General features: G+C 46.9%; 1 protein-coding gene across 6 annotated transcripts in view; it reads right to left on the bottom strand.

The window, feature by feature from the left end:
* MAP4K3 (mitogen-activated protein kinase kinase kinase kinase 3) overlaps positions 1-27,015 on the bottom strand; it is a 399,677-nt gene that overhangs the window by 190,915 nt on the left and 181,747 nt on the right. For all 6 annotated transcript variants that reach the window (XM_073557519.1, XM_073557520.1, XM_073557521.1 and 3 more), the window contains exons 4-5: positions 20,795-20,859; positions 1,291-1,346 (exon numbers count right to left, since the gene is read on the bottom strand). In XM_073557519.1, the coding sequence (XP_073413620.1) occupies positions 1,291-1,346; positions 20,795-20,859 (121 nt within the window). The remainder of the gene's footprint in view (positions 1-1,290; positions 1,347-20,794; positions 20,860-27,015) is intronic.

Raw genomic sequence — 27,015 nt, 5'->3', positions numbered from 1 at the left:
CAGAGAGTCCCAAAAAGTCTAAAGAGGCTTCATCAAAGAAAATAACTTTACCCCAGTCATTTGCAGGCCAATACCTGTACTTTCTATTCCTGAAGCCCCCTTCATTCTGTTGTGGACACCTGGAAGAAAGATTGTCTGGAGAAGAAAAGGTGAGTGCTACCATGAGGTCTGTGCCATGCCAACAGCAATATGGAATGGGATGGAGGTGTCATTCAATGTTCTGCTGATGAAGATTCGATACAGATAACAACTCGGGAAAGTTTAATGCACATGTTTACAGTGTCAACGCGTTTCGAGGCTACAAACAACCTCTTCATCAGGACGAAAACCTAACCAGGTTTGGCTTAAGTGGCTCGATGAACATAACATTGAAATTTTGGGCCCATGAACAGGAAACTCAACAAGTCTCAAAACCAATAAGAACCTGTGGTCAATCCTCAAAAAGCTGGAGGACAAAAATATCAACTCCAAGCACTGATTAGACAAGAATTGTCTGTCATTAGTCAGGATTTGGCCAAGAAGCCGGTGTCCAGCTGTCAGGGCAAATTGTAGAAGTCATGAAAAATAAGGACCAACACAGTAAATATCGAGTTATTGCATAAATTTTATGTATTTATCAATGAAAATTCAAAAACATATAAAATACATGAACTTCAATAACCAAAGAAACATCTGACTAATAGATCTAAAAACAACGAAGCAGAAAACTTTGTAAATTCTGAAATTTGTGTCAGTTTCAAAACTTTGGCCACAGTTATAACCTAGCACTCCCTGTGCTGGCTGTGCTGCTTTGACCAAGATAAATCTGAGCTGTTTATTTTAGAGTGAATGATGAGCAAAAGAAGCAAAGGAAAGGAGAAGAAGAGGCTCATAAGTGGAGAAAGAAGCAGGTTTCTCTAACAAGATATATTAGGAAGTTTCTCATGTTCACCTGTACTACTGAGTTATGCAAAGTTTGTTGACGCAGAAGTGACAATTTAAAGCTTATGATGCCAGAGCCTGTAAAACAAATTATAACTGCTAAGACCAAGAAAAACCTCCGGCAGCTTTCACCGTGTGTCCTTGGTAACCATTATAAAACTAAATCGACGAAGTGCAGGGTACAAGAGGTGAGCGGTGGGATGTTATCTATGGTTACGCTGCCTCCTCACACAATGACAGGATGCAATTTGCCATCAGAACATTGCTGTTAAACACTGTGTACAAGCAGGATTGAATTCTTAGGACAGCAAAACCTCCAAGGTTACTTGTGACTCACACAACCCATCACACCATTGACAGCGCCGGTACCTGCAGCGTTTCCCGGGAAACATATGCAATCTGCTGTTCTGAGAGCGGTCCGGTAACTGTGGGGGAAGAGAAGAAAACATTTACATTCAATTCGTTCAGTAATGTACCGTGAGACCGGAACACTGTACACAAGCGCCACCCACATCAGACGGTGTCGGACGGACGGAAATGGAAAGATGCAGGGTATCTAATACCCAGAAACGCAATTACTCCGAATTAGAGTTGAGCGACTTTGGTCGGATCGGGTTTCGTGAAACCCGAATGAAACAAAATTTGAGTCGGATGAAACTGGTCTGACTAGGGCAAAAAAAAAGTAGGAGTTTCGTCCCAAACCCGACCCCAATGCAAGTCAATGGGGAATAAAAGTTGGCATTGAGCGGATGACATTCATCCACTCAATGCCGACTTTTATTCCCCATTGACTTGCTTTGGGGTCCGGTTTCGGACAAAACTCCGACTTTTTTTTGCCCTAGTCAGACCAGTTTCATCCGACTCAAATTTTGTTTCAGTTGGGTTTCACGAAACCCGATCCGACCAAAGTCGCTCAACTCTACTCTGAATACTTTCCTTTCCAGACAAAACTTATCAAAGAATGAAATCACCTTTTGTGCGTAATTATACAGATATTTATTCTTTCTGTGAACCAATATATAGCAACAGACCGCAAAATCCAGATTTTTGCGATATATGAAAAAATGAAATGTGTTTCCTTCTTGTAGAATGAAATTTAATGATAAGGAGCAGGGCATGGAAACTACTTCTCTTTCAACACCTGACACATATTTGGACCAGAGGGAACTCAACTAGTGATGAGCAAGTAGTTTGGGGTGCTCGGAGATTTAGTTTTCCTGGTCTCATCTGCAAGATTTGCGACTGCTACACAGCTTGAATACATGTGTGGAATGCCTGTTTGTTAGGGAATTCCTACATGTATTCAGCCTGTCTACAAGTCGCAAATCATGCAGCTGAGATGACGAAAACTAAATCTCCAAGCACATCCAAATACTCGGAGACCACCCGAGCATGATTGGGAGACCCGAGCAACGATGCTACTCACCCATCACTAAACCCAACCTAATTTCCTGACTGGGTAGTGACCTGCAGGGGGCGCCACTAAGGCAGATACAGTTTAACAAGAGCCACCCTTATTCTCAGGACTCAAGAGGCCCCAGACCCGGGACCACTGCTGATTATAAAGTAACGGCATGTCCTAGCTAAAAACAAGTCTACATATGTAGACACTAGTAATCTGCAGGTAAATAACCTTTTACACATATGGCAGGCTTACTGGAAGAGTGACTAAAAACAGAAAATGAAGTCATACAGATTGTCCCTGTACCAGAGCATTACCAGTCATTAGGGCGGCCCGGCATAGTCGTCAGTGCGGCCTGGCGCAGACACCGCTCGCTGGACAGTAAGGTTGCTGCAATCACCCCCCCTACACGTCATCTGACTCTGGAGACCATCAAAAAACACAAATCTGATTCGTAACTTTACATATTATCACTACCAGAAACCAAAAACGTTTAAGGAAAAAAATATTACACTTTCAATGTGGGATCAACTCAGGAACCCAAATCAAGTCTCGAGCCTACGCCCAGGTCTGACTCCCAGATACCAAAGGCAATCTTTAACAGCAGCTCAATTTCAATCACTTTGAACCTTCTACATTTCTTGGCAATGAATTAGCCCAATTTCTTAAAGGTCTGTATAAAAAAAAAGAAAAAAAAAGCGGGGGGGGGGGGGGGGGTTGGGGCATTTAAGGAAGCAAACATAAACTTCAATGACTGAATTGGTGATTAGCATGAACAGAACAATGTTTCCATTTGCGTGGATCCCTGTTCTGTCCGTTTCAGGCACAGACATGTGAATTCGGCCCTACGCCTGGTTGACCATATCAGCTGTGCGTATCACCAATTTTCTTGTGCTTAACCAGGACTAGTCTGGATGACATCAAGAGTCACAACTGATGTATTGGTTGTCAAAACTGAACAGGATCGGTTTTAACATCAGTTTCCAATTAGTCTTTCTGTACCAAACCGGTGGGAAACCAAGCTGGATATATGAAAGGGCCGCGAGTCTCTTTCACAGTGTACTATATATACAGAAAATAGAGCAAGTAAAAGTGCCTCAGATGGGCTGTGTACAGCCCTGCGAGATGACAGGGGGCTTCATCCCACTGCGTTGGTCTAATGCTTCAAAGCAGCCAGAGGGCTCCTCCTTTTTCCGTGCCAGCAACATGAAGAATAGGTTAAGAAAACTCAATTTCTCCATTTCGGCATCACCTTAGCTCAGTGTTTCTCAACTCCAGTCCTCAAGACCCACCAACAGGTCATGTTTTCAGGATTTCCTTAGTATTGCACAGGTGATGCTGTTAATGCTTGAGCAGGTGATGAAATTATCACCTGTGCAATGCTAAGGAAATCCTGAAAACTTGACCTATTGGTGGGTCTTGAGGCCAGGAGTTGAGAAACACTGCCCGGCTTAACTAATAGATTGCTCCTGCCATCCAGCCCCTTTCATCATGACAGTGAGCAGAAATAAAAGTCATGAGACGACAATACATTCTCAAAACATTGCGGCAGGATCTGAAATCATAATGCTTATCAGAGTGAAAGTGGATCACTCATTTTAATTTACTTATATTTGCAAACCAGTCATGGACTTATGTAGTCAGACAGCCCTCGGACTTGTCAGGGGAAGCACATGTAGCATGGGAGAACACTATATTTTAAACCATCATTTCTGAAAAAAGTCACTGCTTCCAGACCACCCATAGACTATATCATACTCCGCAGCAACTGACTAAAAAGTGACTAAATAATATAGCAGCTGCATCAACTCATGCAGCTGTGGAAGTATGGAGCCGGCAGTCAGACACAGCCCAACACCAAACAAAGAAGGCAGAGACGGTTTATTAGGGCTCGTATTCACTTGCGAGAAATACGGACAAGTGCAATCAGATAAAAAAAATCGGATTACACTCGGACCAATGTTATTCAATAGGTGACATCTCATTTGCGATTTTTTTCTCAGCTGAAATCGGACTGAAAAAAAATTGCAGCATGCTGCATATTGCAGTGCATCTTGGACGAGACTGGCCAATACAAGTCAATGGGTGAGAGAGAAAAAAATATCGGACAGCACTCGCACCGATGTCCGTAGCTGACGTCACTGGGGCTGCCCAGAGGCCCCGCCTGACCTCAGATGAACTCGGCAGCGTGGGAAAATGCTCAGAAACTTTCCCACGCTACTGAGTTCATATCCGGTCAGGCGGGTAGGCTGCACAGTCATTCATTCCACAGTGGTTTACAGCCGGGCCGGTAGCATTAGCACCGCTCCCAGTTGTAAACTATTTAACCCATTGAGATGGATTGCAGCGTGGGACTTAACTGTACGGCAGACAGGTATGGGATAGTTTGTTTTTCTATTTATTTATGATGGCTTTGCTTGGATGGGGAGTTTAATAATGATGGGAAACGTATGTGTTTAATTATTTCATTAAAAGACTTCATTCTTAATGTGTGTGTGCTTTAACACTTTTATACTATTGGATTAATAATGGATAGGTGTGTTATTGACACTTCTCCATTATTAGCCGGGCTTAATGTCACCTTACAATAGCAAGAATAGCAAGGTGACATTAACCCCTTATTACCCCATATGCCGCCCTCTACAGGGCAATGGAAAGAGAGAGGCTAAGTGCCAGAATTGGCGCCTTTTCTGGGGTGGCTGGGGGCAGATGTTTTTAGCCGGGGGGGAAAAGGAGCAAAAACAATGCTCCCTCTCTAGGCTATTAAAATCTGCTTTTAGTCACTGGCTTTCTGTGGCGGAGATAATTGCGCAGGAGCCCACGCAGTTTTTTTTCTGTGATTATATTCTTTCATTAACACCTACAGATCCAAAATTTTACACAAACAAACTAATAAAACTAGTAGTCACTGACATATAAATCTCCATGAAATGCAATGGTTTACTACTATATATGTAAACCATGGCTCCTATCCTGCCGGCTTCTGCAATTATTTTACAAAAGCTGACAAATGAATTAATGGCTATTCTGCCATCTGTCTCTCTCTCAAATATATATATATATATATATATATATATATATACACACACACACAGTATGTATATATACATATACTATATACAAAGTGCAAATTAACTGGGACAAAGCATTTTTTAAAGTAAAATCGTAAGTTGGTTACTAGTCAGTGATTCAAACAACATTTTGTTACTCAAGGTTGTGCACTCACACCTGTTCAAAGCAGTTAAAACTGGTTTAAATCACTGACTGGTAACTGGTATGATTTTACTTTAAAAAATGCTCTGTCCCAATTAATTTGCACAGCACTGTATGTGTGTGAGTGACTATATATATATATATATATACATACACACATATACACACATACACACACACACACTTATACTATGTATATATATCTTGTCCATCTATTCTATTAGAACCTATTCTTCACTGTACGTGCATCTGCCTGCTTCCACTATGTGTGTGTGTGTGTGTAGATATATATACTGTATATATATATATACATACATATACATACACACACACACACACACACACACACACACACAGTGCAGACCAAAAGTTTGGACACACCTCATTCAAAGAGTTTTCTTTATTTTCATGACTATGAAAATTGTAGATTCACTCTGAAGACATCAAAACTATGAAATAACACATGTGGAATTATATAATTAACAAATAGGTTTGAAACAACTGAAAATATGTCTTATATTCTAGATTCTTCAAAGTAGCCACCTTTTGCTTTGATTGCTGCTTTGCACACTCTTGGCATTCTCTTGAAGAGCTTCAAGAGGTAGTCACCGGAAATGGCTTTCACTTCACAGGTGTGCCCTGTCAGGTTTAAGAAGTGGGATTTCTTGCCTTATAAATGGAGTTGAGACCATCAGTTGCGTTGTGCAGAAGTCTGATGGATACACAGTCTATTCAGTAGGACTATCAACTGTTAGAATTTGTATTATGGCAAGAAAAAAGCAGCTAAGTAAAGAAAAATGAGTGGCCATCATTACTTTAAGAAATGAAGGTCAGTCAGTCCGAAAAATTAGGAAAACTTTGAAAGTGTCCCCAAGTGCAGTAGTAAAAGCCATCAAGCACTACAAAGAAACTCACATGAAGACCGCCCCAGGAAAGGAAGACCAAGAGTCACCTCTGCTGCGGAGGATAAGTTCATCCGAGTCACCAGCCTCAGAAATCGCAGGTTAAGGCAGCTCAGATTACAGACCAGGTCAATGCCACAGAGAGTTCTAGCAGCAGACACATCTCTACAACAACTGTTAAGAGGAGACTTTGTGCAGCAGGCCTTCATGGTAAAATAGCTGCTAGGAAATCACTGCTAAGGACAGGCAACAAGCAGAAGAGACTTGTTTGGGCTAAAGAACACAAGGAATGGACATTAGACCAGTGGAAATCTGTGCTTTGGTCTGATGAGTCCAAATTTGAGATCTTTGGTTCCAACCACCGTGCCTTTGTGCGATGCAGAAAAGGTGAACGGATGGACTCTACATGCCTGGTTCCCACCATGAAGCATGGAGGAGGAGGTGTGATGGTGCTTTGCTGGTGACACTGTTGGGGATTTATTCAGAATTGAAGGCATACTGAACCAGCATGGCTACCATAACATCTTGCAGCGGCATGCTATTCCATCCGGTTTGGATTTAGTTGGACCATCATTTATTTTTCAACAGGACAATGACCCCAAACACACCTCCAGGCTGTGTAAGGGCTATTTGACCAAGAAGGAGAATGATGGGGTGCTACGCCAGATGACCTGGACTCTACAGTCACTAGACCTGAACCCAATAGAGATGGTTTGGGGTGGCCGGACTGCAGAGTGAAAGCAAAAGGGCCAACAAGTGCTAAGCATCTCTGGGAACTCCTTCAAGACTGTTGGAAGACCATTTCCGGTGACTACCTCTTGAAGCTCATCAAGAGAATGGCAAGAGTGTGCAAAGCAGTAATCAAAGCAAAAGGTGGCTACTTTGAAGAACCTAGAATATAAGACATATTTCCAGTTGTTTCACACTTTTTTGTTAATTATATAATTCCACATGTGTTAATTCATAGTTTTGATGCCTTCAGAGTGAATCTACGATTTTCATAGTCACGAAAATAAAGAAAACTCTTTGAATGAGAAGGTGTGTCCAAACTTTTGGTCTGCACTGTGTGTGTGTGTGTATATATATATATATATATATATATATATATATAGCTCAATGTGGGTGTGTATGTACCGTATTTTTCGCTTTATAAGACGTACCTGATTATAAGACACACACCCAAATTTGGTGAAGAAAAAGAGAAAAACACAGATTTTTGTGAGTACTCACCGTAAAATCCTTTTCTCCGAGACGCTCATTGGGGGACACAGGTACTATGGGTGTATGCTACCGCCATCTGGAGGCTGACACTAGGCAAACAACACAAGGTTAGCTCCTCCCCCGCCGTATACACCCTCGCCCTGAATGCGGGCGGAAACCAGTTTAGTGCAAAAGCAGTAGGAGAACAATAACAATCAGCCTTAATGCAGAAAAACAATATGTCTGGCAAAGGACCACCCTGACATTACAAAAGAACATACATTAAATAAACGAGAGCCAACTTGGCTAACAGGGTGGGTGCTGTGTCCCCCAATGAGTGTCTCGGAGAAAAGGATTTTACGGTGAGTACTCACAAAAATCCATGTTTCTCCTTTGCCTCATTGGGGGACACAGGTACTGTGGGACGTTCCAAAGCAGTCCTTGGGTGGGAGATTGACTCACCGATCCAAGCTACATGCACCTCCTGTTTAAAGGTGCGCCACCGCTGCATGGAGAATCCTTCTACCCAGGCTCGCATCCGCCGAAGCCTGAGTATGGATACTATAATGTTTAGTAAACGTGTGCAGGCTGGACCAGGTCTCTGCCTTGCATACCTGTTCCGCCGAAGCCTGGTGCCGAAGCGCCCAAGAGGCGCCCATTGCCCGAGTAGAGTGCGCTTTGATCCCTGATGGAACTGGCGCACCTCTGATGCGATAGGCCTCCTGAATAGTTAAATGGATCCATCTGGCTATGGTCGCTTTTGAGGCCACGAGTCCCCTCCTGCGCCCCTCAGGGAGCACGAACAGCGTATCCGTCTGGCGAAAAGGTGCCGTCCGCGACACGTACCTCTTGAGTGCTCTCACCAGGTCTAAGGTGTGAAGAGCTTTCTCCACGCGATGCACCGTGCCGGACAGAACGAGGGCAAGACAACATCCTCATTGATGTGGAAAGAGGACACCACCTTCAGAAGAAAGGGGGGAGCCGGTCTAAGCACCACCTTATTCTTGTGGAAAGCGAGAAAAGGTGCTCGGCAGGACAGAGCCGCCAACTCCGACACTCGCCTCACGGAGGTAATGGCCACCAAAAACACCACCTTCCAAGAGAGGAATGATACAGATATATCCTGTAGTGGCTCAAAAGGAGCTTCTTGCAGGACCCTCAGGACCAGGTTAAGGTCCCAGGTGTCCACTGGCACCTTATAGGGAGGTACTAAATGAGAGACTCCCTGGATGAAAGTCTTCACCTGCATATTAGTAGCAATCTTCCGCTGGAAAAGAACGGACAACGCCGAAATCTGTCTCCTGAGGGAGCTCGGGGCCAGTCCTGCGTCTAGGCCTCATTTGAGAAAGGCCAAGATGTTGGGAATAGAGAATGTTAGGAGCGAAAACCCCCGCTCTCGGCACCAAGCGAAGAAAATTTTCCAGGTGTGATGGTAGATTCTTGCCGAGGTAGACTTCCTGGCGCTAACCATTGTAGCGACCACTCCACACTCGAACCCAGCCTGGGTGAGAATCCAAGATTCAATGGCCATGCCGTCAAACACAGGGCCCCTGAGTTCGGGTGGAAGATCGGGCCCTGGGACAGTAAATCTGGACGCTCTGGCAGACGCCATGGGATGTCGGTGAGCAGCTGCACCAGACCTGCGTACCACGCCCGCCGGGGCCAGTCTGTTGCTAGCAGAATCGCTGGAACCCCTTCTGTTTTGATCTTCCTGATGACCCTCGGAAGTAATGGCAATGGGGGAAACAAGTATGGAAGGCGAAACTGGTTCCATGTTAGAACCAACGCATCCACCTCGAACGCTCGCGGGTCCCGTGACCGAGCGATGTACACGGGTACCTTGGCATTCATTCTGGACGCCATCAGATCCACGTCCGGACTTCCCCATCGTTTGCAAATCTGCTGGAAGACCTCGGGGTGCAGGGCCCATTCCCCAGCCACGACCTCCTGCCGGCTGAGGAAGTCTGCTGCCCAATTTCTACTCCTGGGATGTGGACTGCCAACAATACCGACTGGTTCTTCTCGGCCCACTGCAGGATGAATCCTATCTCGCGCATGGTTGACCTGCTGCGCGTGCCCCCTTGATGATTTACAGAAGCCACCGCCGTGGCGTTGTCTGACTGAATCCGAATGGGCCGTCCTGCTAGGTGGTGCTGAAAATGCTGCAGCGCCCGCTGGACCGCTCGTATTTCCAACAGGTTGATCGGGAGGCGTACCTCCTGTTGGGACCATTGGCCCTGAGCCGTGTGATGGTGAAAAACTGATCCCCAGCCCCGAAGGCTGGCATCGGTCGGGACCACTAGCCAGTGCACTGGGGGAAAAGGTTTCCCTTGAAGAAGAGAGGATCTAATCGTCCACCACTCCAGTGACTGCCTGACTTGACGTGACAGCCGGCACTGCTGATCGAGCGAAAACGGGTTCCTGTCCCAAGCTGCCAAGAGGGCGTGCTGTAGTGGGCGAAGATGAAACTGGGCAAACGGAATTGCTTCCATTGCTGCCACCATCTTCCCCAGTATCCTCATTCCAAAACGAATGGTATGAGGGACAGGCTGCCGGAGCTTCTGGAGCGTTAGGGCTTTGTCTTGCGGGAGAATCACCGACCCTCGGGAGGTATCGAAGATCATTCCTAGAAAGGAGATCCTCTGGGCTGGCACAAGGGATTACGTTTTCCTGTTGACCAACCACCCTAAGCGGTAGAGCGCATCCAGCGTAATGTCGACAATCTCCTGGCATGCCCGAAATGAGGGGCCCTTCACCAAGAGGTCGTCTAAGTAGGGCAAGACGACTATGCCCCGAGAGTGTAAGAAGGCCATCACGACTGCCATTACCTTCGTGAAGACTCTGGGGGCGGTGGCTAGCCCAAAGGGCAGCGCTGCAAACTGGAAGTGACGGCCATTGATGACGAATCGAAGAAACCTTTGATGCGGTGGAAAAATGGGGACGTGCAGGTAGGCGTCCTGGATGTCGACAGAGGCTAAGTACTCTCCCTGCACCATGGCCGAAATAACTGAACGGAGAGATTCCATCCTGAAGTGTTCGACCCTGATTAATTTGTTCAGGAGCTTCAGAAGGTCCAAAACAGACCTGACCGTCCCGTCCTTTTTGGGGACTGCGAACAGATTGGAATAAAAACCCTGAGCTCTCTCGTGCTCTGTTACGGGAACTATGACCCCGTTGTACTGGAGTGAATCGATGGCCCCCAGCAACGCCTTCGCCTGGGACTCCACCCTGGGAAGTCGGGACAGAAAAAACCATCTTGGGGGGTACCTGATAAACGCCATCTTATACCCCGAAGACACCAGTTCCGCCAGCCATGTTTCGTGTGCTACGTCGACCCAGACATGGCGAAAGAAAAGCAGGCGGCCGCCTACCCTGCTGATATCGCCTACAACGTGCTGCGAGTCATTTGGCTGAGGACTTCTGCGGCCTGGTTCCTCTCGACCTGGGCTGGCGCGCGCGCATCCTCCCCAATGGATTGGGTCTATATGAGACCTGTTGCTCCCTATCCTGGTTGGAGCGATTTGGGCCGGCCCAACTGGTGGCCGTCGTCTACCCGGTATTGCGTAAGGCCCGAAACCGTGCCAGGACCTGGCAAAAAGGCTGCTTAACTTTTTGCTGCGGGAGGAAGCTGCTTTTTCCCCCTGTCGCGTCAGAGATGAGCTGATCCAACTTCTCCCCGAACAGGCGGCCTCCCTGATAGGGCAAGGAAGTCAAAGACTTCTTGGAGACAGAATCAGCTCGCCAAGTTCTTAACCAAAGGGCTCTCCTAATGGCTACCACGTTAGCGGCTGCAGATGCCACACAATTGGCCGCATCTAAGGAAGCATTGATCAAGTAGTCTCCAGCCATCGCAATCTGACTTGCGACCTCTGACACCTCCACAGGCAGGTCTCTATCCTGCAAGGCCCTATTCAATGATTCTGACCATGACAACATGGCCTTGGCTACCCACATTGCCGCAAACGAGGGAGCAAGCGCTGACCCTGATGCCTCAAAAACTGATCGAGCCAGGCTATCAGTGGGGTCCTTAATGGATGAGCCACTCGGTACCGACAACAGAGAATTCGAGGCCAGGCGTGACACTGGCGAATCCACCACTGGTGATTCCGACCATCCTTTACGGAGTTCCGGGGCAAATGGATATCTTGTCTCTATGGTCTTCTGTCCCGAAAAACGCCTATCTGGGCGTTCTCTGTGCCGCTGCACTATATCCTCAAATTCCGGGTGAGTACCAAACACTCTGTGGGGTCGCCTGGCCCGTTTAAAGGATACTTTATGGCTCGAAGCCAAAGTGACCTCATCTTCTACCCCCAGGGTCTGATTGACAGCTGCAATGAGGCAGTCCACTGTCTCACGACTCCCTGGGGTATCAAGGTCCAGTGGCCCATCTGAGTCACCATCCGAACTCTGCCTACTCCCGACCATTGGTGAGGGAGAGCGAGATGCTGGACTGCCAGATTCTGAAGGACCGGATAGACCGGGAGACCTCGTGTGGGTCCGCTTCCTTCGCATCTGCCTGGAATGAGAGGGGCCCCTGCAGGCCGAAGGCTCTTGTGAGGTGGAGGACCCCTCCCAAATAAGCGAGGCACTATCCTTGCCTCCTTTCGGGGCGCGAAGAGACTCAATCGCCCTTGTAAGCGATGCCATAGATTGGGATAATGATAGGGCCCATTCCCGAGGATTTTGTTCCCTGCCGGGGGGGGGGGGGGGGGGGGGGGGAGGGGCTCCTGGGCACATTCGGAATCGCAGGCCTCGCACAATTTGTTGCTCTGCGCACGCGGAAACGCAGCCTTACAGGAGATGCATGCAGTGTAGAGGAGAGAGTGCATCTTTCCTTTCCCGGCCATATTGCCTCTGCCAGGCGCTTTGCTGCTTTTTTTTTTCTTTTTTACATAGAGAGGGGGGGGGGGCACCCCTTGCGTCCTAGCGAGCTCCCGCAGACTTGGTTGCACTCACCGCTCCTGCGTCCCCCTCACGCCAACGCTCCTGCGTCTGTGCTTCTCCGTGGGGGCAGGCCGACCACTTTACCGGTCGCGGCCTACCCCGGTCTGAAGCCGGGGCCTCAATTTATCCGGCTCCCGCCCAGGCTTCCATGGGGCAGGCCCCGGAAGTGATGCTGCGTAGCCGGGGGTGGAACTTCGGGCCCGACCTAGCTCCAGCCGAAGCCGCGGGCTAGATTTTTAACACCCGCCCGCGGTGTGGCGGCGCCGCAACTGCGCTCTGCGGCGGCGATGCTCCTGTGCCTACCCAGCATCACAGGAGGAGAGGAACGGGGAAGGAGAGCCTATTCTTGCCTGCAGCACCGCATCTCCCCTGCTGCCCAGGAGCCCCACGCACGGCCTAGCCGGACCCAAGCCCACCCACGCCCTGTACCTTCATCGCCAGCAGGTATGCAAACCATTGGGGAGGCGCGGGATGGTGGGGGGATCCCGGAGGGTGCAGGCACCCTCAATCCATCCAGCTTTCGAGGCCGAGGAGAAGGACCGTCCGCCGCCCTGCAGCACCTCCGTCTAGCGTTGGTGGAGCAGTGGGGGCCGTTCGGACCGCCTTGTGCGTCTGTACAGCCACATGGTTTCAATACCTAGGGGTGGTCAGGGCTAGGTCCGGCAGGCATCATGTCCCACGTCGCGGGAGAGGATACGTGGAGGGATACTCGCACGTGCTCGCCCGTTGATGGTTTGGGGAAATCGGACCCTTTCAATAGGATCCGTTGCCCCTGTCTAATCTTCTTAGAAAAAATAAAAGGAAGAAAAAAACAAACTAAAATAAAAAATTCTGGGGAAACTGCCCAGATTTGTACCACGGTGTGGGAAAGGATACGTGGAGACGATACTCGACACGTGCTCGCCCGTTGATGGTTTGGGGAAATCGGACCCTTTCAATAGGACCCGTTGCTCCTGTCTAATCTTCATGGAAGAAAAGTCTGGAGAAAAAGACCAGACGTGTGCCTCCATAGACACTAAGCAAAAAACTGGTTTCCGCCTGCATTCAGGGCGAGGGTGTATACGGCGGGGGAGGAGCTAACCTTGTGTTGTTTGCCTAGTGTCAGCCTCCAGATGGCAGTAGCATACACCCACAGTACCTGTGTCCCCCAATGAGGCGAAGGAGAAAAATGTTTTTTTATGTTAAATGGAGGTGTGTCTTATAATGCCAGTGTCCATCTTTCAAATCATATACCGTATATGTCCCTCATCCTGGTATTTATATAACCCCCATCCTGGCACATTGCCCCCTTGAGCTGGCACATAGCCCCCCCCATCCTATCCTGGATATGGCCCCCCCGGTCACTATATGCCCCCCTGCTGGCACTCACATGGCCCCCCTCTCTCTATATGCCTCCCTGCTGGTACGCACACGGCCCCCCATCCCTATATTCCCCCTGCTGGCACACATTGCCCTCCCGTCCCTATATTCCACCCTGCTGGCATTCACATGGTCCCCCGGTCCTATAATCTTCCCTGCTGGCCCACATTGTCCCCCCTCCATATATTCCCCCCTGCTGGCACACATTGTCCCCCCGGTCCTATAATCCCCCCTGCTGGCACACATTGTGCCAGCAGGGAGGAATATATGGAGGGGGCATATATTCCCCCCTGCTGGCACACATTGTCACCCCTCCATATATTCCCCCCTGATGGCACACATTGCCCCCCATCCCTATATTCCCCACTGCTGGTACACATGGCCCCTCGTTCATATATTTCCCCCCTACTGGCACACATTGTCCCCTCCATCCCTATATTTCCCCCTGCTGTCACACATGGCCCCGGTCCCTATATTTCCCCCCTGCTGGCAAGCACATGCTAAAATAATAAACAGTTAACTCATCTACTGATGATCGCTCCTGCTCCCAGCTCTCCCGTGGCTTACCTGTGTCTGTGCTGAGTCTACTGTCATCCTCCTCCTGCAGGGTACATGCAGCTGCTGATCATTCAGGCAGCTCATTGTTGCTACAGGACCTTCCATGATGTGACCAATAGGAGCTGCTCAGGTGCGGTCATGTGACTCGCAGTGCACACTGGGAGTCATGTGACCGCAGGTCCTATTGGTCACATCATGCAAAGTCCTCAAGCGATGAGCTGCCTGAATGAGCTGCTGCTGCCGCTCGCCCTGCAGGAGGAGGATGACAGCAGACTCGACACAAGAAAGCCACGGGGGAGCTGGGAGCAGGAGTGATCATCAGTAGGTGTCTATAGTGACTGGGGGTGAGTGCAGGCACATGTAAAACGCACCGCTCCCCTGTCTACCAACTGGGCGCTGTTTCAGCGAATATTACATGAGGCTAATGAGCGGGAGCACAGCACCTCCTGCTGTCTCTGCAGCCCCCATCCAGCCCACCCCAGCCCCCTGACTCCACGCCAGAGCCCCCCCCCCCCACTCTATAGCACAGCAGCACACAGATTCGCTTTATAAGACGCACTCCCCACTTTCCCCCAAAATTTGGGGGGAACAAAAGTGCGTCTTATAAAGCGAAAAATACGGTATGTATGTATGTCCGGGATTGGCATCCGCACCGTCGCATCTACAGCCACAAAATTTTGCACAGTCACACGTCTGGACCCCGAGAGCGTCATAGGCTATGTTGTGAGGCGAAATTTTAACCCCGCACGTTCCAATTCACCAATTTTGCCCCTCTCTACATAATGGGGAAAAAGTGAGAGGAAAAGTGTTGGAGGCAAATTGATAGCTGCCAGATGTGAACAAGGGGACTTAAAGAATGAGAGCGATGACGCCAAAGAGTATATACCGTACAGTTGCTAAGGTGGGGCCCTGACATGGGATACTCACCACACACGGGGATATGAACAAACACACAAAATGCGCCACACACTACCACGTGCTTCAACACATATACAGTGCCTACAAGTAGTATTCAACCCCCTGCAGATTTAGCAGGTTTACACATTCGGAATTAACTTGGCATTGTGACATTTGGACTGTAGATCAGCCTGGAAGTGTGAAATGCACTGCAGCAAAAAAGAATGTTATTTCTTTGTTTAATTTTTTTTTAAATTGTGAAAAGTTTATTCAGAGGGTCATTTATTATTCAACCCCTCAAACCACCAGAATTATGTTTGGTTCCCCTAAAGTATTAAGAAGTATTTCAGGCACAAAGAACAATGAGCTTCACATGTTTGGATTAATTATCTCTTTTTCCAGCCTTTTCTGACTATTTAAGACCCTCCCCAAACTTGTGAACAGCATTCATACATGGCCAACATGGGAAAGACAAAGGAGCATTCCAAGGCCATCAGAGACAAGATCGTGGAGGGTCACAAGGCTGGCAAGGGGTACAAAACCCTTTCCAAGGAGTTGGGCCTACCTGTCTCCACTGTTGGGAGCATCATCCGGAAGTGGAAGGCTTATGGAACTACTGTTAGCCTTCCACGGCCTGGACAGCCTTTGAAAGTTTCCTCCCGTGCCGAGGCCAGGCTTGTCCGAAGAGTCAAGGCTAACCCAAGGACAACAAGGAAGGAGCTCCGGGAAGATCTCATGGCAGTGGGGACATTGGTTTCAGTCAATACCATAAGTAACGTACTCCACCGCAATGGTCTCCGTTCCAGACGAGCCCGTAAGGTACCTTTACTTTCAAAGCGTCATGTCAAGGCTCGTCTACAGTTTGCTCATGATCACTTGGAGGACTCTGAGACAGACTGGTTCAAGGTTCTCTGGTCTGATGAGACCAAGATCGAGATCTTTGGTGCCAACCACACACGTGACGTTTGGAGACTGGATGGCACTGCATACGACCCGAAGAATACCATCCCTACAGTCAAGCATTGTGGTGGCAGCATCATGCTGTGGGGCTGTTTCTCAGCCAAGGGGCCTGGCCATCTGGTCCGCATCCATGGGAAGATGGATAGCATGGCCTACCTGGAGATTTTGGCCAAGAACCTCCGCTCCTCCATCAAGGATCTTAAGATGGGTCGTCATTTCATCTTCCAACAAGACAACGACCCAAAGCACACAGCCAAGAAAACCAAGGCCTGGTTCAAGAGGCAAAACATCAAGGTGTTGGAGTGGCCTAGTCAGTCTCCTGACCTTAACCCAATTGAAAACTTGTGGAAGGAGCTCAAGATTAAAGTCCACATGAGACACCCAAAGAACCTAGAAAACTTGGAGAAGATCTGCATGGAGGAGTGGGCCAAGATAACTCCAGAGACCTGTGCCGGCCTGATCAGGTCTTATAAAAGACGATTATTAGCTGTAATTGCAAACAAGGGTTATTCCACAAAATATTAAACATAGGGGTTGAATAATAATTGACCCACACTTGTATGTTTAAAATTTATTAAAATTTAACTGAGCAACATAACTTTTTGGTTTGTAAGATTTATGCATCTGTTAATAAATCCTGCTCTTGTGTGAAGTTTGAAGGCTCTAACTTATTTGCATCTTATCAAACCTGCTAAATCTGCAGGGGGTTGAATCCTACTTGTAGGCACTGTACCACCCTCAGCACACATTTCACCACACATACACCAACCTCGCCACATAAAAGTCGAAACACAAAAGTCGCCACTCAAAACTCGCCACGCTATCCCAGAGCTGTTTAAAAGATGAAAAATGAGCTGTGATTGGTTGCTATCAGCAACAGTTTTCTTTGTAGACAGTTGTGGTAACTGAGGCCCATTATTCTTATAATTTCTATTTTGTTATCGTCCTTCTGTAAAGCTGGAAATAACACAATTTATTACCGTGCCAACACAGACCACCCTCTGACACAGACTGCAGGGGGAGCCCAGTATCACACAGGATAGGATTAGATACATGGCTCAGCAGTCAGTATCACACAGGATAGGATTAAGGCCCCGTCTCACTAAGCAATCACGGTAGCGAGATCGCTGCTGAGTCACAACTTTTGTGACGTAACAGCGATCTCACCAGCGAGATCACTGTGTGTGACAGCGATCAGCGAGCGGCCCCCCTGCCGGTATCGCTGATCGCTGGAAGAAATCTCTGGACATTTCTTTTGTTGCTGGTCTCCCGCTGGCCAGCACGGATCGCTGTGTGTGACAGCGGGAGACCAGCGATCAGGTGTAAAAAAATAATAAAAAAAATAAAAAATATAGTTATTCTCACCTTCCGATGTCCCGTTCAGCCATCCCGCCTCTCTCCACGCTCCGGTCCCAGTGATCCTTTGCATGAATGACCGCAAGATTTTGTTATCCCGCGAGACCGTGACATCTCGCGGTCATTCGTGCAAAGGATCACTGGGACCGGAGCGTGGAGAGAGGCGGGATGGCTAAACGGGACGTCGGAAGGTGAGAATAACTATATTTTTTATTTTGATACTATTTTCTACAGCGATAGCCAGCGATGCCGGGCGCTCGGCATCGCTGTGCTGATCGCTGGTGAAGCTGTCTGTGTGACAGCTCACCAGCGATCACATAGCGACTTACCAGCGATCCTGACACCTTGATATCGGTGTCGGGATCGCTGGTGAGTCGCTTAGTGTGACGGGGCCTTAAGATACATGGCTCAGCAGTCAGTATCACACAGGATAGGATTAGATACACAGCTCAGCAGTCAGTATCACACAGGATAGGATTAGATGCACGGTTTTTATGTGCAATATAATCATTATAATTTGTTATAACTAACCACAGTTGGTTACTATGCCCAGGCAACGCCGGGCTCTTCAGGTAGAAGAACCCGGCGCTGCCTGGGCATAGTAACTAATTACGGTTAGTTATAACATTTATAATGATTATATCTATATATAAAGCTGAGTGTAGAGCCCCGCCCACTCCGCATAGCCACATTCACTATAATATCCCACATCATCCCGTCAGCCAGAGCCACTGGACTACTACTCTTAATATTCCACATCATCCCATCAGCCAGAGCCACCGGACAACTACCACTAATATCCCACATCATCCCGTCAGCCTGGAGTCAGAACCAGAGCGCTGAGTGGAACGGTCCTAACTTCCATACTGGGGATCCCTTTAAGAGAGGCCTGGCGTCAGATCAGAGCTCTGAGTGGATTTGCCCTGACTTCCATACCAATGATCCCTTTAGTAGAAGCCTGGGGTGAGAATTAGAGTGCTGAGAGCTTTACCCTAACTTCCATACCGGAGATCCCTTTAAGAGAGGCCTGGGGTCAGTACCAAAGTGCAGAGTGGACTGTCCCTCACTTCCGTACCGAGAATCCCTTTAAGAGGGGCCTTGGGTCAGAACCAGAGCGCTGAGTGGATTTGCCGTAACTTCCATACCGGGGATCCCTTTAAGAGAGCCTGGGGTCAGAACCAGAGCGCTTAATGGATTTTCCCTGACTTGCATACCAATGATCCCTTTACTAGAACCCTGGGGTCAGAATCAGAGCGCTGAGGGATTTGCCCTAACTTCCATACAAGAGATCCCTTTAAAATAGCCTGGGGTCAGTACCAGAGCATTTGAAGGCAATTGCCCTGACTTCCATACCGGGGATCTCTTTAAGAAGGGCCTGGGGTCAGTACCAAAGCGCAGAGTGGATTTGCCCTAAATTCCATACCAATGATCCCTTTAAGAGTCCCTGGGGTCAGAACCACAGAGCTGAGTGGAACTGTCCTAACTTCCATTCCGGGGTTCCCTTTAAGAGAGGCCTGGGGTAAAAACCAAAGCACTGGAAGGATTTGCTCTGACTTCCATAGAAATGATCCCTTTAAGAGGGAAGATGTGACTATGAGATGGAGGATGTGTGATGTGTATATGGGCAGGGGGGGGGATTTCATTTCTGTCATGTGCTCTCTGCTCCTTTCAGACAATAGTTTGGAGCTTATGTTCCCGGGGATGCTAGATTTCTCCCACCTGAGGTGTTGTCAAGTGGAAAAACTGTTGGTCATAGCAACCAATCACAGCTCAGCTTCTTTTAACCAGCTCTGGTGAAATGAGAGATGCTTAGTGATTGGTTGCAAAGAAAACTGTTGCTCATAGCAACCGATCACAGCTCAGCTTCTTTTGAACAGCTCTGGTGAAATGAAAGATGCTTCGTGATTGGTTGGTGATACACACATTCATTTTTATATATAGAGATAAATACACACACACATATATATGTTTTGAAGATTATTTTGTTTTATTTATTTATTTTTTTTTTACAATGCTATTTTAACATGAGATTTAACATAGAGAGAACTGCTGAATGTAAAAGCTCATGTTAAAATCGCATTGCATAGGGATTGCATACGAATGTTCCGTGGGAAAATCACACGGAAATCGCATTACAGTCGCATAACACTCGTCCGGTTTTTTTCTCGCAAATGGGTATGTGCCCTTACCATATTTGTATTACTGATCACTGTATAGACAGCGCTGAACAAGCACTGTGTATAGGATATAGGAAGCGCTGTCAGGGTTTGCTCCAGAGGTGCAGGGAGAGAGCAATAGCTGCCGGCTCTTGGGAAACCTAGTCAGCTCTGCTGTGCAGTCACGAGGTTTACCGGAATTTGCCCTTTAACTAAGGTTAATATACCAGCCTTAATTACAGGGATAATTAAATAATAAAAAAAGGGTTTCAATGTAGAAATACTCCCCTAAGATCTTTTATGACATTATCGGGGGCAACATAAGTGAAATATATTACAAATAAATAAGTAAAAGTTGCTGTTACTAGCCCCACACCCTTCGAATCAAAAAGCAAATAGAAAAAAAACAGTGTCAGATATATATAAAAATAACTTATGGAAATGGGAACAAATTGAAAAAAAAATGGATTTTACTGATCCTTTAGGATCATGAAAAAAAAAAGTGTAAAAGACACATTTCCTATAAGAAATGGATGGAAACAAAAAACAAAACCTGACATCCCATACATCACAAAATAAAGATATAATACGATACAATACACTTTATTGATCCCGAGGGAAATTATGGTATCATACATTATTTTAATATCCACAATGATAAAGAAAAAATTACAGCGCTGTATACTGCATGTACAACCCCCCCCTTCCCACCCCCAGAAATGTGCCTGGTCAAGAATGGGGAAAAATGGTCTGGTCTTCGACTGGTTAATATCAATGTCTTTTTTGTGCCATTTCTTGAACAACTATTGTTATTAATATAGAAAAAAATAATCAAAATACAATATTTCCACATTGTAAAATGACCAGAGACATTTCAACAAGGTCAGCAGCGATAAGCAAGTTCACTAAATGTCGAGCTTTCTTACCATGGTAGATATCTTGTAAGGAGCCTCCACCACAAAACTCCATACATATCCAAAGCTTATCACGCCTAGAATAAGAAAACAAACACAAAGTAATGAAGACAAATAACATAAGTTTTAACTAATGGTTCTGAATGTGCAAGATCATAATGAAAAATACGGTAAGTGTTAGAAATGTAGCAATAGCAAAGCTTGGCAAGATTTACCGTATATACCAACGTAATTAACTCTCACCTAGAAGTAAACTAATCTGCTGCAAGTCAATGTCACCTCTGATAGCCGGCACTGGCGAGATGGCGTTCTCTCCTTCTGAAAGAGAGCCAATTATCTCACTATATTTCATTTAGAGCTGAGCTGCAATAAATAGGAGGTGGCTTTTTTTTTCTTCTTATTTTAAGGGGGATATACTTTTTCTTACAGGGGTCGTCCGACACTGAAATACGGTTAGCTTGATAAATCTCCCCCAATGTGTCTTACATGATGTGCCTATGTGATACATCTTTGAAACAGTCGGAGGACCATTTCCCAGATAAAAAGCACAAAATCGGCTGCATAGACACAGTTCAATCATGGAACCCTTTCTAACTGAATAGTATACCAAATGCTTCTACGCTCCCTCTAGCGGTGGCTTTTCAGAATAAATTTAAATTTAAAGAGATTGCCTGGGATTTAAAAAAATAAATAAATAAAAGGGAACTGGAAATGAGTTAACTCCTTCCGCTTTGGTGGTTCCCACGAGCCCTGCAGCCATAACGTTTATCCGTTAGTTACCTGAACAATGCAGCCAATCAGTGACGTCAGTAATTGGCTACAAAAACACAAACAATAGACGTGATGTCACCGCTACAGAACTAGAGGGGGACGCCAGGTTGACAGTGGAGTGAATAGTTAAATGGAACCATCAAAATTCAGTCCAATCTGCAGGCACCATGCTATAGAGCAGGGGAAGCTGAGCAGACTGATATATAGATGTACTGTATAGTGGCCGCGGATGGGTACTGCACATCTGCCACCTATCCACATCAATAACGGGTGGATGTGTATTACACATGCCACGGCCACTACTAGGCTGTGCAGCTCTGGAACTGAGCTGTTCCAGCAGCAGCCAACACCAGGCACGCCTGATCAGCGGGGGGTGCCGGGTGTCGCACCACCACTGATCAGGCATTGGATGACATATACTAAAGATAAGACATCAATGTTGAAGTCCCAAACAAACCCTTTATTAATTTTAACCTCTGCTCTTTCTGGGATTTTTTGGTCCGGTAGGCAGTCCTCAGTGACTGACAGTTTTCTATGTATAAGTGTGCTTACAGAGAGAGCTGTCAGTCACTGATCGGACCGCCCACTGGATCAAAAAGCCTAGAAACAGTAGAGGATTAAAAACACGAATTTTACTGAATATTTTGCCACTAAACTAAATATTAACTACTCTGCTCCCGCTGCTTTGACTGCATTTGCGTGGTGACAGGTTCCCTTTAATGCTTATTTGTGCCCCCGTCACACACAGCGATCTCTCTAGCATGATCGCTGCTGAGTCACAAGTTTTGTGACGCAACAGCGATCTCACCAGTGAGATCGCTGTGTGTGACACTTACCAGCGACCGGCCCCCCTACCGGGTATCGCTGATCGTCCTGATCATTTTTTTGATCGATGGTCTCCCACTGGCCAGCACAAATCGCTGCGTGTGGGAGACCAGCGATCAGCGAGCTGGCGCTGGTAACTAAGGTACATAACGGATTTCTAAGCGGCGCGCAGCTCTTAGAAACCCAATGTGTACCTTAGTTACCAGCGCGCTGGTGCAGGGAGCTCGTAACCAAGGTACACATCGGGTTTCTAAGTGCCGCGCGCCGCTTAGAAACCCGATGTGTACCTTGGTTACCAGCTCCCTGAACCATTGTGCTGGTAACTAAGGTACACAGTGGGTAACTAAGTGACGTGCATCGCTTGTTACCCGTGTGTCGCTGATGCTGATCGCTGGTGAAGCTGCCTGTTTGGCAGCTCACCAGCGATCATGTAGCGACACACCATCGATCCTGACAAGGTCATATCGTTGTCGGGATCGCTGGTGCATCGCTATGTGTGACGGGGCCCTTAAGTTATTTCCAGGTATTTTAGAAAAATTCTGCATAACCCGTTTGATGTGATATCTTTCACTGGAGAAATATATCCTGGCTTTCTTTGAATCCAGTGTTTTGCTGTCCCAGGCTACCTGTTGTCTCCCCTTTAGAACTCGGTCAAAAAAAACTGCTGAGGACTGGAAGGGTACAATGCCTCACAAAGCTGTTACCGTTTTGCTGACCTATAGACTGTGATTTTTCATGTATTGGAAGAAAACTGAACATCAGTAAATGTGTTTTTGGAAATGCTGATTAAGCTTAAACCGCTCATAAATGTCAGATTGGAAAGACAAACCCTTTCAGGATTAAAAAGAAAAAACAAGGCTGAAATGGACGAGATCACTGGTGCAGATGTGTCCGTGCACAGAGCGTTTACAATGGCTGCTACTTCCAGATTGCTGCCCAGCGTGATACAGGTACAGCGCCTCCTCACTGCTGAGATCACAGTCAGGCTAGTTCGCCTCCAGCGTTCACTTTGCACGTCATTAGTATTGGAGAGAAAGGCGATGGCGTTCTGCATATTTGGATTCGGTTACACCATCTGGAAACAAGATTGTTGTGATATATGGAATGTGAAATATTTCATGTTGTCTCCGGAGAGCTCCGACTCTCACACAGGCAATATATAGCGGAAAATGGTTGTACATCCTATATCATGGCACATGGAGAACCCGCTCTGAAACCTGAAATCTCATTATGATACAGATTTTCAAAGGGGATTCCACCCAGTCTATTGGGGGAAAGTTACCCTGAGAATATAGCACAATTAGGCAGAATTCAGACACGTATGTTTCACAGACCGTATCCGGACAGGAATGCCAAACTGACCGCAAGTGTCCTGATCCAAACTAGCAGCCTCATATAAGCCAACAGGAATGACCAAACTGACCGCAAGTGTCCTGATCCAAACTAGCAGCCTCATATAAGCCAATGAGGCATTGAGTTGAACTGGTGGTTGGCCCCGCCATTGCTCTCGGACTGTGAAACATGGAAATCTGGAAAAAGCTAGTCACATGAGAACTTGGCTGCAAAAACTGCTCCAGATTCGCACTGAGATCCATGTCAGTATGGACTTAGCCTCATACTCGACATCATTTACAGCGATCCTGATCAACTCCATACAAAGTTTAGCTGTTCTAGTAAGACTTCCATTAGATTTGCTAAGTTTCACTTTACAGCAAAGTCATTGAGCCCATGATCAAGACCACTGCTATTCACGCCGGTCTTGATGAGGTGGTGTGCTGAAGTGAGACGTTCCTGATTCATGAAGAGGCATCGGAAAGGACGTGCACCTCTGTGAGCACCTCAACACAAATCCTCGCCCGGCCCCTGCGGAACTAAGAATTGTGGCATAGGGAACGCCAATGTTAGTCATGAACTTAACGAGCAACAATCACCAAGCACCCCATCCCACATCAAGCTCTGATTACTTTGTCGGAGAATGCCAAAGACACAATTTTAGCACAGAGATATACAAAAACGCACAACACTTTAGAAAGGAGAAAAGGCGGTGGCAAGTACAAATAAACCGCCATAATTATGAAAATTCCACTCCATAATTTAAACCAGGAGAAAAAAAGGAAGTACTGGATTCAAAATAGTGTATATAAAGTATACAAATTTTATTAGTCATATGCACACAAATAATTCAAATAAATAGCATGATTGCAAAAGACTAACAGGACAGACTTGGGGGGGGGGGGGGGGGGGGGTAAAATGGCCATGTGCACCAACACATATCCACAGATGAAAGCAGGGTGACACCTAATAACACCGGCAGTGGCGATAAGCTATACCCATTCTGAACAATAACCGGGCCCCAGGGGGCAAGTAAATCATATATTAAGGCAGCTTACCAGGCGGTGCACATGTACTCAGGACAAGGGGGTTGCCAGATGTATAGTTTACTCGATGAAGGCTTTTAAGCCGAAACGCGTTGTTTTTACTGCTTTACTTCAGAATAAAAATCTTTTTAAAAAATTTTCAAGTGATCTCTCAAATTTCCCTTTTTTCGGAAGCGCCGGCACCAGACTGGATTTTTTTTCTTTTATCTTGTACCTGCGGACGACTGAGGATCGCCTTGTCGACCAGGAGCCATGCAGCAAACCGAATAATTAGGACCTTGGTTTGGGACATTCCCCCAGGGCCAATACGCTGTTCCTTCAAACTCAATTGGTGAGTGCATCAGCTTTGTATTTTCATTTATGACATTTTTTATATTGCACTTAGATCCTGTGCGATGCTGTCCCTTTTATATTCCCTATCCTCAGGGTACTATATGAAAAGCAAATGGAGTTGGGAATTTGGTCAGGATTAATGATGCCCTCAGTGTTGAGAAAATTAGGCAGATACTTATCCATCATCCAATACCATCAGGTAGTCATCCAAATGTATTATGCAGCAGGACAACAACCCCCTACATACAGCAAATGTGTCACAAGGTTACTGCGACAGATTGCTCCTACTCCGGCGCTGAGAAGCACTTCTCCATTTTAAATATGTTTATTCCTTCTGGAAGAACAGGGGTTAATCGGCCATGTTGGTAATCCCCTTTGCTCACAGCTGAGCTCGGTTAGCCACTTCTTTTCCCTTTATAATCTGGGATCTGATACAAATCCTTGTCAGAGCTAGCTTTACAGCTGCATGGCTAACAGGTATAATCACACACAGCTCTGCTGTAAGATCAGGAGAGCAGAGAGCGGCCATCACACTGGTAACTGCCCCTTCATGTAAAATAAGCTCTGGAGGCAGAGTTATCTCCAGACATCATCCTCCCCAGAGCCTGGAAAAGTTAATTTATATAAAGTGATGAAAGATGATTTATCCACAAGGCATCTGATATGAGACACAGAGATCACTCTCTTCAGTAGCCTATAACCTGAATACCCATATTAATAGTTTACATGTATCACTTACTGAGCTGTGTGTTGTATTTTTTTATAAAAACGCTTTTCTCTGAGGCAGATCTACCAGTTGTCTGAATGCTGACCTCTGTATAACCCTGCCCACAACGCTGATTGGCAGCTTTCTGTATACACTGTGAATAGGCAGAAAGCTGCCAATAAGTGGTGGGGGTGTGGTTATACAGAGGTCATGAATATGGAGGACTTCATGCCAACAGTTTAAAGGGAATCTGTCACCTCGTTTTGCCGCTATAAGATGCGGCCACTGACTTTCAGGGCTTATCTACAGCATTCTATAATGCTGTAGATAAGCCCCTGATCCCACCTGAAAGAGAAGAAAAAACAGTTTTATTATATTCACCCGGGGGCGGTCTGGTCCGTGTCGCAGGTCCAGCGCCTCCCATCTTCTTGTGATGTTGTCATCTTCCTTGCTTCGTGCCGCGCTCCTGCGTAGGCATACTGATTTGCCCTGTTGAGGGCAGAGTAAAGTACTGCAGTGCGCAGGCGCTGGGCCTCTCTGACCTTTCTCGACGCCTGCGCATTGCAGTACTTTACTCTGCCCTCAACAGGGAAGAGAAGTATGCCTGCGCAGGAGCCACGACAAGAAGCAAGGAAGATGACGACATCGCATGAAGATGGGAGGCGACAGACCCTGGACCTGCGACACCCATCGGACCGGACCGCCCCTGCGTGAGTATAATAAAACTGTTTTTTCTTCTCTTTCAGGTCACATCGGGGGCTTATCTACAGCATTATAGATTGCTTTATATCAGCCCTGAAAGGCGGTGGCCACATCTGATAGCGGCAAAACGAGGTGGCAGGTTCCCTCTAACTAGTTCTCTAGTGATAATTGCCTGCAGATAAAAGTGATTTTATCAACCTACAGCAAGCATCCCTGTAAGTGTCACATCAGTGGAATTTTCGTGCGCTGCTTGACATACTATCACATCCAGATTGTGTTAAAGGATTAACCATTTATTACCCAACGCGTTTCGAAGTATATAGGACTTCTTCCTCAGGGGTAGACATATACGGTATTTTTAACACAATCTGGATGTGATAGTATGTCAAGCAGCGCACGAGAAGTCCATAAATGTATTCCTTTTTAAACTGATGTTTTGGCGGCCACGGAGTGGACCCTTGGACGTGCAGGAGGCTGACCATTGAATTTACGTGTCTAAATCTCTCCTACAAAGGGTG

The sequence above is a fragment of the Dendrobates tinctorius genome, unplaced genomic scaffold (assembly GCF_039654945.1).
Source record: "Dendrobates tinctorius isolate UK_male_01 unplaced genomic scaffold, ASM3965494v1 ptg000250l, whole genome shotgun sequence".
Taxonomy (NCBI): domain Eukaryota; kingdom Metazoa; phylum Chordata; class Amphibia; order Anura; family Dendrobatidae; genus Dendrobates; species Dendrobates tinctorius.
Note: the sequence above shows the minus strand (reverse complement) of the source record. Positions and strands in the feature narration are given on the sequence as shown.